Source organism: Perna viridis, chromosome 3, assembly GCF_037379345.1.
Source record: "Perna viridis isolate PV_CMFRI_1.1 ecotype Kerala chromosome 3, ASM3737934v1, whole genome shotgun sequence".
In the NCBI taxonomy this organism is placed as follows: Eukaryota; Metazoa; Mollusca; class Bivalvia; order Mytilida; family Mytilidae; genus Perna; species Perna viridis.
Genome location: NC_142447.1, coordinates 8,030,390 through 8,041,230, shown reverse-complemented (window position 1 = coordinate 8,041,230; position 10,841 = coordinate 8,030,390). Strand labels below are relative to the sequence as shown.

Here is a 10,841-nt window from a genome sequence, read left to right as displayed (position 1 = left end):
AAGATATGTTATAAATTGGCACACTGGGTACTCACATGCAAAAGGAAAAGGCATAAAAACATGTAAAAGAACTTAAATTACACACTTGAAAATAAGGGCGACACCACTTTTTTCGCCTAAATCAAAGTTTCGCCTAAAGTCATATATTTTGAGTAAAATTTTTCTCCCAAAACGGCAAAGGCGCAAATATATATATATATATATATATATATATATATATATATATATATATATAATTATTATTATTAATGGATGAACAGTTCTATAACCAGATTTTGTTCATGCCAGTTCACGAACAGTGTAACTGGACCCTTTTTATAGTATGTCCATGGCTGGTTTGATTGAGTGATTTGAGTTCTCCCCATTGAGGCCAACATATAGCTACTTTTTCTGCCAAAAAAATGCAATTACAATAATCCCATCTGTCAGATTTTATTTTAAATAGTATGCTAATGCATGTTCATGTACATAAGACATTTTAGTAGAACGGCAAAAACACCAGAAATACATTAGCAAAATAAAATAAATACAAGCCGAACCGAACGCCGCGCTCCGACTGAGTAAGGGTTTATTAAAGGGTATTCATGATATTTTAATGATTACCGGTTTATATACAATACACCATTTGGGCACAAAAAAAAAACCTTTCTCTAAAACAGTTTTCAGTTATATAGTGAACCTTAAATTCCGTTCAGTGTACAATATTTGTCAAACATATAGACATCATGTACTATTATTTATTTGATTATTTACCTGTTTTCATATTTGTAAGAAAACTGATGTTTCGACTACATGAGAAACACAAATGATAAAAATAATGTAAGATAGTTGTTGTAGATCTAGTTGTTCAACCTATCATACTTTTACCGGGTTCACCAGTTTGATAACTTATAGAAGAATGTTGGTTCTAGGATGTCATAAAGTTTTTTTCCACTCATATAAATATATGATACTTTACATCAACAAATGTGAACAAAACACAAGAAATGATATGCCCAAATCCTACTTGCACCTGTATTTTGTCTGTTACAAGACGGTTATCTTCATGTACATGTGTGGTGATGGTTAGTGACTCTTGATGGGAAAAGTAGAGTAAAATTACCGATTTTATTTCACAGTGTGAATTTCCGAAAAATGTTACACAGGGAGAAGCTATCTATGTGGTAAAACCCAATAAACGTCAAGTTAAATGTCTGAACCAGAAGGACATGTTTGTATGTTGCTTTCAAGTATAGTGATTGGCGAACGAACTGAAATAAAAAGTAAAATGAAAACAGTTTCTATTCAAATAACGAGTCTAACGCATTCCAAAACTAGATACAAACATCTATAGTTTGATATAAGAAACATACAAAACACAACAATGGAGCCCGAGTCTCAACAGTTTTCTTACCTCATTATAGGTGTTTTGTAGCTTACATAGTTATATGGTTTACTGATGTTTAAGAACAAGTCCATATGAAATTCAGACATTTTCTATAGTAGAGGTGATTCATGGTTTAGAAAAAACGCACCAAACATATGATTTTTTATATATTTTATATCACGTCTACTTTTGAAAAAATCATACATTTATTTCCACTAAAACAAACAAATCAAACCAAATAAAAAAAAACTGCAATGTGTCAATTTCATACACAATCTATAGAAGTTTTATGTTAAAAGTAAAACAACCAAGAGAAAAACTAAGACTGGATTTTTTTACATGGATGAATCACCCTCTGTCTGGTTTATATAACAACTTCTACTTAAATAAATTGCGTTCATTGTTAAAGTGTGATGCTCAATAGTTTGTGTAACTTTTCTTATAGATAAATGGGTAAAACGTCTTTAAGAATCAGGAATTAATTTTCAAAATTTGGTTTTGTTTACATAATAAGACATGATATGAGTACAATTTTGAGATGACGCAAAACCCACTTAAATTTTGAACACGTGTTCAATAAGATTCAATTCAATTTTCAATTCATGTAAAAATTCAACAAATAAGCAGGATCTATTATAAGGAAATTAATCAAATGAATTATAGACTCAAGTACCTATCAATAAGGGTGAAAATATTGTTTAAGCAAGCAAACGAACTTGTTTTCATTACTTAAATTCCAAGGTGAAAATACAGTACATCATGTTAATCTTTTGCATATGATGTAAGAAGCGATTTTGAAATTTCAAACAAATTTACTGTCATCATTTATAGCAAACTCATCATGAATGTATATTTTCTAAAATGGCCATGAGTGCATATTCAAGAAGTGTTTTTAATAATAATTGAGGAAAACGTAAACCATTTATTCAACAAATTATGTAATAAATTGAACACACAAGTATTTTCAAATGAATGTCGAAATTATTTTCTCATTTCAAGCTTTCTGTATGATTTTACATACACGGTAAAACTGCCATTCAAGTTTTCCGTTATTTAAGGAGGTAGACCTACAGTAAGGGATACAACTCTTAAAAATCATTGGAACGTTGTATTCAGCATTTTACATCAATGTTATGTAAGCATCAAAGAAACTAGTATGAAGACTAAAAAAATGTACTTAAGTTACTAAGAGCTATGCAGAATGTGTATATTGTTTAAGCAAACATATGAACTTGTTTTCATAACTAATTTTTTTCAAGGTGAAAATACATTACATCATGTTAATCGTTCTGCATATTAGGTATGAAGCGATTTTGAAATTTCGAAGAATTTTACTTTCAATATTTAAAGCAAAATCATCATGAATGTATATTTTCTGGAAGTTTATAAAATAATTATGTCTGCATATGTTAGAAACTATTTTTAATAATAATTGAAGAAAACATAAACTCAATATTCAAAACATTAAGTAATAAATTTAACACACGTTTCGGTGTCGAAATTATTTTTCTCTTTTCACGATTTCTGTATAAATTAACATACACGGTAAAACCGGCATACGAATTTACCGACATTTAAATAAAAGACGAGTCAGAAGAATAAATAAAATATAATGATCTTATTGAGAACTACACAGTGACAATCAAATCAAACAAGAAAACAAATTCACTGACGAATTAGCATCAAAACATGTTTATTTTGAGTTTTGTTTTGTTTTTTTTTTATTTAATCCTTTTAATATTTACTAATAAATGTTGGTTTATCTTGACTAAACAAATGAACCCTCCCGATTTACTTTCTGCATGCAAATTACACATATTAGGGTTGTTATTTATTTGTGTTCTTAATTTAACTGTACAAAATAAAGTAAAGAAAAATAGAAAAGAAGAAAGCAATGCAGCTGATACAACTTTGGAAGTTTACGTTTTTAAAATAAACCACGTGTACGCTTATGCAAAAACAAAAAAATACGCAAAATTTGATAAGGCTAAAAGGCAATCGCTTTTACCTCGCTTATTAAGCATGAAAGTTCCTTCTTGTCCATTCGAAATAAAATGACATACCAAAATATTCATTCAATGCGTCTTCCGAACCTATCGCGGGACAACTCGCTATATGTTCCATCACTCTATTTATGTCCTGATAAAACGGATTACGTCCTGACGAAAGAAAGTACATGTCAAAAAGTAGTTTTTAAGTTAAATTGTGTTATGTTTCGTGGGTATGCTTGATGGAGAAACACTCCATCAAATACTTCATTAATTAAGCCTTTTAACTATATAATGATTCATTGTTTTATACCTTACTTTGTGCCCTTTCACTTTGTCAAATCTGTTTTTAATCGACCACAAAAATTAATACATCATTCACAGAAGTAGATGCATCAAAATTATATACAAAGAAGGTTGATATTTTTATAAGTATGTTAACAATGATAAATTTCAAAACAAGTAGTGTATTTTAGTCACTTGGTATTTAAAAAGTACAGCATGATTTACGTACTTTTGTTTTAGTCATTTGACAAACTCTCCGCTCTTAATTTGTACTAGATGCACAAAGACCTTAACCTACGGGTCAACGGGGTACAAATTAATCCCATTTTGTTTGTTATTTATTGCTGTATTAAAGTGTACGTTATTTTTTCGTCGATTTTTAATTTTCTCTTCGGTCAGCGACATCGTATGCATACCCTTGATCATCAGTTTGTTATTCATCTTTTGTCTTAACAGTGTACATTGTGTCCTTTTGGTCATTGCCTTATTTTTGTCCGTTTTGTAAACATTTTCTTTGTACTTTGTACATGTTCTTTGTAGAATTTTATTTGTCCCGTATGTCGTCGTTATACTATTCGACTAATAGGACAATCGGTATGTTATTTTTCCTAAAGATCTTTTGAAAACCAACATCATATTCTTGTCTTTGATCACTGGTATATAATCCGTACTTGGAATGCAATAATAATATTCAACTGTCACAATAAAAGCTTTTCGTCCTTTTTCTTAACTTTGTGTTATTTTTCGTCATAGGAATATCAAAATTACTCATTTTTGTCAGTCATTAGTTTTCTGTCTCTTTTCGCGTCTAAATGTAATTTGTAACATTAGGAAGACCGAGGTTCAAATATAAATTACATACAAGAAATACTTATTAAAGCCAAGCTGTTTATAACTGAACATTTGCATATAAAATTGTGTTGATTCACGTATTTATTTATATGCATTGTTTTGTTCTTTTAACTGTTAGGAAGATCGCTATTCATGTCATTTTTGTAAACTCAGAATGTGTGTATGTGTTTTTTTTCTTTAAAAACTACATTCAAAGGGAATTTTACCTTTTGCAAAGCATGAACATTCCAAACTTTCATTTTGAAGAAGAGACTTTTTTATAAATAATTTTAAAAAATCTAGATCAAATATATACAAGAACTATACAAGAATAAAAATATTTTTCACATCAGCCTTTAGAGAAATGCTTTCCTTAATTGACAAACTGTGACATTGTGACAGAAAATTCATGGCTTTTAAGAAGAGAACTTTGAAAACAAAACAACAAGAAACTCCCAGTAGCCTGAATCGTTCAACTGGTTATTTTTGCTTTTCAAGGACATACATTTAACAAGGGGTTGTCCAAAAGTTTTGACACAAGAAGACTTGGTAGGACTTATCATAATGAGCATTTCAGCAATTGAAGGTTTCTTTTTATCTATTATAGTTTAAAAATATTGGCTGAAAACTGTAAAAACAAATTTCACCTTTCAAAGGCCATAACTCTTACAAGGAATCGTCTGACAACTTTGATCCCTTTGAGCCTTTTGTAGGCCTTATAATGATCATTTCAGCAATTGAATGCATTAGGCTAAACCTAAACCTAAGCCTAATGATTTTGGAGATATAATAAGCGAGAAACTACTGTATGACTCCCATGTTTTATTTTTAGTAACGGTAGCCATGTTTTTTCGACGGATCAAAAATTCCCACAACAGTTCTATGCAGAATACCCCAAGAAACATTCATTCCAAGTTTGATTCCAATTGGCCGAGGAGATGAGTTTTGAAAATAAATAACATTTAGAAAAGCAAAAAAAAAAAAAAAATAATAATAATAATAAAATAAAATAAGCATCGAGAAAGGGCAATAACTCCAACATACCTAAACAGATTAAAATGAAAATTTGACCACAGATGGATCTCATCTTGCTTAACAATTTTATTGTGTCATAATTTGGCTAAACCTACTGTCTGACCCCTATGTTCTATTTTTAGTAACAGTGGCCATGTTTTTCGACGAATCAAAAATCTCCACACCTGTTCTATGCAAGATACCCCAAGAAACAATCATACCAAGTTTGGTTTCAATTGGTCAAGTAGTGTCAGAGGAGAAGAGTTTGGAAAAATTGTTAACAAAGACGGCGGGCGCCAAGGGATGGCAATAGCTCACATGTCCTTCAACCAAGTAAGCTAATAATAAGGTAACATACATGTATGTCCATTTATTCACGTACAATGTGTACATACAATTTAAACATACCTTTAAACGCACGATAGAACCATTTTTTTTATTTTTGTACTTCGATTATATCCTTGATTCAACTGTTATTGATATATGTTTTGCTATTATTAATTCAAATATTTTCATTAATTCTGCTTTCTATTTTTTCTTTCTTCATTGTTTGTTGATATCATTTTTTTTCATTGTTCGTCTATTGTGCGTTTCAACACACGCTAGGAGCGTTTGTTTATCGTGCGTTTAAACGTACAATAGTAGCGTTCGTTTAATGCACGATAGAAGTGTTCGTTTATCGTGCGTTTCGTGAGCGTTTAGTGTGCATTTGGGTATCGTGCGTGCGGGAAACCTAAATATCTCAAGGAGTGTTACACACAATTAAATACATAAATGAAAAACAACTTAAACTTACAGGTTTTGATATAATTTAAGAGGTTGTCCATTTAAAAATCAGGCAGACCCTGAGCTATAACTTTATTGTCAACTTTCCTTTCATCTGTGGCAACATCCCTTCGGCACCTGCTTATGGAATGTTCATATCACGACTCATACGTTATGCCAGAGCTTGCCGAAACTACGCAGACTTTTTGTATCGCGCATAGATCTCTAACAGATAGGCTCCTGGAGCAGGGTTATGTTGCTACGAGATTGAAGTCATCACTACAGAAGTTGTATGGTCGTCATCACGAACTCGTGGATCGTTATGGTGTATCCATCTGCATCATGAAAACGGATTTATTCAACGGGTCATAGTATTCCTTTCCTCGTTTGTTTACCCCTGACTTGACTTTTTACTAGCAACTCGGCGGGTGTTTCTAGAAAAGCAGAGGACGCTTACCCTACCGGTGCACCTGGTCCATGCTCCCAGTTTTTAGTGGAGTCCGAGTTGCTCATTTGCTTTTGTTACTTTGTATGTATGATTTTAGTTACTTTATGTTCTTTGTTGTGTATGTCTGTTTTCCATGTCTGGTCTTTGTCCCTGGATTACATTCTTTTGATTACCGCTAGTTTCAATGTAATGAATATATCATATGTTATGTCAAATAGAATAAAGGTTGTTGAAATCGATAATGGTTGGGTCAGAAAAGAGGTTGAAAGTTCTCTAACAAAGCAACCAAATTTTACTCAAATTAAAGAGTAATATCTCTTAAGTCAATGAATTTCAAACCTTTCAACTTTGAGAAAGGATGCATTTGTGATATGAAATGAGTGAGTTTTTTTTTTTTTTGAAAACGGAATTTGTTATGTGCCACCCATTGTCTTGGTTTTTTGCATGGACTCCCTTTTAATACCTTCTTGCTGCATTTCAAAGCTATATCAACTCTATATTTCGATTGTTCATGCCCTTTTGTTTCTTCGTAGCTGTTAATTTGGTTACTTTGCAGGTACCAATTTTCACGATTACTAAATTTTTCGGATCCTTTCAAGTGAAAATGTTCAATTTTCGCGGTTTGAAAACGTGATAAACGTTATATTTGGTTAAAAATCAACTTCACAGAAACTATTTTTCGCTTCTCTACGAAGCACTGCAAAAATCAATACGTTTATGATATTTCATGAGTTTTGTTATGTGTAGGTGTGTTTTTTTTTCGTGTCAGGTCGTCATACTCAGATATTTTTTTTATTCAAATCATGGTTCCCTTGTATTTCCCTAAATAATGTTGAATGTATAGTGTCGTTCTGCCGAAAATTTCTTAATTGTCGTTGTGGTATAGGCATTTGTTAGATCCCTATTTTATTGTGGTATTAGTTCATTTATTGTTGGAAACAGTTTACTTTCTAATTATGCATTAATGATTATAAGGGTAAACCACCAAATCATCAAAGACAAAATAAAGTTAAGTATTGTTAAACACAAATCGGAAATTAATTTCGATATGCTCTCAATCAGTAATTATGTTTTTTTATAATTATCTCAATAGTAAGTATGCTGAAAAGACAATTGTTAAGTCACAGTTTTCGTTGTTAAATGTTAATGATGAATGGTTCATAAATAAACGTTTATTGCTTAATACCTTCTGACAACACCTATCATTTACAAAACACGATAGATCAAAGAACTTTTTTTTTATTATAGTTGCTAATTTGGCAGTTTTTCGTACATTGCATGCAATCAGATCGTGAATCTTTTAACCACAATATTAAGAAGAGGATATTCACTCTCCAGGAACGTGCGCTCTACATTTATTTCACGAATCAATCATAAATGCACTCAAATCTAAATTGCATCAGCAATTTTCTCGTATTAAAAAGATATAAAAGCTGACGGACTCATGATACCAATACAATATCACTACTTCGACGAAACAAGACTTCACCAAGACTCCCATTAACAGTAGGTTTATATAAAAAAATTGTTTTTCAGCTAAAAAGATGTTAACCTTTTTATTCCTGGTAAAACGGGTAGGGTCATGAAATGATAAGCTATAGGGAATGGGGTATTATAATTTGTAAGAAGGTGTAGATTTTGAATAGGGTAAATTGGTACTCGGTTTTTTTTTTAAAGAAAATTATTTATTTGAACTATATTAAATTCACTATGAAAGAATAAGTACGTCGAAGAAATTTTAATACAAAATTGAATTTGATAAAGAAGTATGTTACAAAAAATTATTTGGCGAAATGAGGATAAGTGGGATGATATGTTGTATATTTGGGAATTGAATACCATTCAATATCGGTATTTTTATACTTTTGATATATTCATTTTTCTTGCATACATGAATATTCATTTTTCTTACGTACATAAATATTTATTAACGTTTACTTGCAAGATTACCCAAAGTTATTTTTTTTACAGTTTGCACCAGGCTACTTATGTGAACTTAAACTCATTTTAACACTTCGCAATCAATTTTAGATGTGTTTACATGTAAACAGGGTATGAACATATACAATATTCTATAAAATAAATCCTACTAAAAACTTTCAAAGATTTGAAGATGTAAATAAAATGATAACTAAATTTCATAAATTAAGTATGGCTCATGTTTTATGTAACAGTAGATTTTGCCGCGGCATTTCAGTAGGTAATCAGATTAAATCATTAAATGACACTAATATAGGCTATGTCTACAAAATTCTTTTGTATGGAAAGCGACAATAAGAATAAACCACATCGTGAAGATTATATAATAATATAAACCAATTCATGAATTTCTTTTCCATGATATGAGAAGATAAAAAAGAGTGTCAATTATAACTTATTTATCGTTAAATCCTCTTTTATAGAAATGAATACAGCAATCTGTCTTCTTGCAATCGTTGGTGCTGCCTTTGCAAGTGCCCCAAAAGGAGGATATGGACCCTACGGAGGTGGTGGTGGAGGAGGTGTAGTACTTTCAGCAGCACCTGTTAGTGTAGGAGTTGTCGGTCTGGGTGGTCTCGGTGGTCTTGGAAGTGGAATAGGAGGTGGATACGGATACGGTGGTGTAGGAGGTGGATACGGGTACGGTGGAGTAGGAGGTGGATACGGAAGCGGATATGGACTTAAAGGAGGATACGGCGGAGTCGCATACGGAGGTGGTGCTGGAGTTGGAGGACTCGGTGGTGCTCTTCTTGGTGGTGGTGCACTTGTAAGTGGTGGATATGGATATGGAGCAGGTGCAGGATACAGTCTTAAAGGAGGATATGGTTATGGCGGTGCCGGTCTTGGAGGTGGCGCACTTATTGGTGGTGGTGCACTTGGTGGTGGGTACGGTCTTGGTGGTGGTTACGGCATTGGAGGTGGTGCTCTTGTCGGAGGTGGTCTTAAAGGAGGTCTTGCTGGAGGTATTGGTGGAGCTATAGTTGCTGGACCAGTACTTGCAGGTGGATTAGGTGGAGGTGCTCTTGGAGGCGGATACGGTGGATATGGTGTAGCAGCCAGTGGATACGGCAAAGGCACGTACATTAAAATATCAAATGTTTCATCAAAGATTAAGCCCTTAATGATTAATATGGACAAAAGCAAGTTAAACCCTACAAATACCTTCAATGCGTGAATTTCCACCCAAACTTAAAACAAATTAATATAGATGCATCACTTTTTATACAAACAGGAAATAAATGGGTTACAGTTGCAGTATTGATTGCATATATGTATCTATAAATATTACATACAACGTCATGTAGAAAAAGGCTACATACGATATCAGTTCCTAAAATCATTTTTGATAAGATGTAAACTTTCGAATGCTTTTATAAATGTGTTTTATCCAATTAAATTTCAGGAGCCTATTAGATATCAAGAAAGGTACAAATGATTCTATCCGGTACATCTTATCTGTGATACAGCTTAGGGAGTGTTGTATGTTATTATTAATGACGTTATTAAAGTATTGCATATGAACTCATGTAATTTTAAATAATGCCAATCAAAGTTTGTTTTATCAAGACTAATTCTCTATTTGAAATGTTTTCTTTTCTTCGATGATTTGTTTTCCGTTTCTGTTTCACAATTCATAATTTTATCAATATATGTTTTTACATTGTTGAGAAAATACAGAGTTAACGGGATACTTTTTCCTTTGGCATGTTCAAAGCAGAAACTATTTTTAATTCAATAACTCCAAAGTCCATAAAATTAGTTAAACAAGACAGTATCAAAATACAATTAAAACTGTCTGAAGAGATGGAAAGCGTTGAAATAGAGAGCTTGGAAAATACTATTATAAAAATGCAGAACATAAACAATTCACATACCAAATAAATAGTCACGAATAAATGTATTAAAACACAAGTGTACAGAAACAACAACAGGTGCGACAAAAAATGCACCGTTCAAATGGCCTGCTAACATTTTTTTTTAAACGTACTTTACCGAATACCGTGCCCTCTGTAAGATAAAATCCCTTAAACTCATTATACGTTGGAAAAATAAACACAAACAGTGGACCCAAACTGATTCTTTGAAATGTTGGTTGTTTCTTGCTAATCATTTCTTCGTGAATAAAAATCATACATTTTGAAGCTTTCTGTAGGGTGTTTGAACA

At 32.0% G+C, this 10,841-nt stretch overlaps 1 protein-coding gene and 1 long non-coding RNA gene across 2 annotated transcripts; one reads left to right on the top strand and one right to left on the bottom strand.

The window, feature by feature from the left end:
• Positions 1-418: 418 nt before the first annotated feature.
• Positions 419-3,532, bottom strand: LOC148620876 (uncharacterized). Its single transcript, XR_015920829.1, has 2 exons — positions 3,375-3,532; positions 419-1,250 (listed from the first exon to the last, which is right to left on the bottom strand). It is a non-coding gene; the product is annotated as an uncharacterized LOC148620876 (long non-coding RNA).
• Positions 3,533-8,163: 4,631 nt separating this feature from the next.
• Positions 8,164-10,198, top strand: LOC148620875 (uncharacterized). Its single transcript, XM_088574709.1, has 3 exons — positions 8,164-8,203; positions 9,100-9,750; positions 10,080-10,198. Exons 2-3 carry the CDS (start codon positions 9,102-9,104, stop codon positions 10,088-10,090), a joined length of 660 nt encoding a protein of 219 aa, XP_088430835.1. The 5' UTR covers positions 8,164-8,203; positions 9,100-9,101; the 3' UTR covers positions 10,091-10,198.
• Positions 10,199-10,841: the final 643 nt, after the last annotated feature.

Excerpts from the sequence above, each read along its gene's own strand:
- LOC148620875 (XM_088574709.1), top strand. The coding sequence starts at position 9,102 with ATGAATACAGCAATCTGTCTTCTTGCAATCGTTGGTGCTGCCTTTGCA.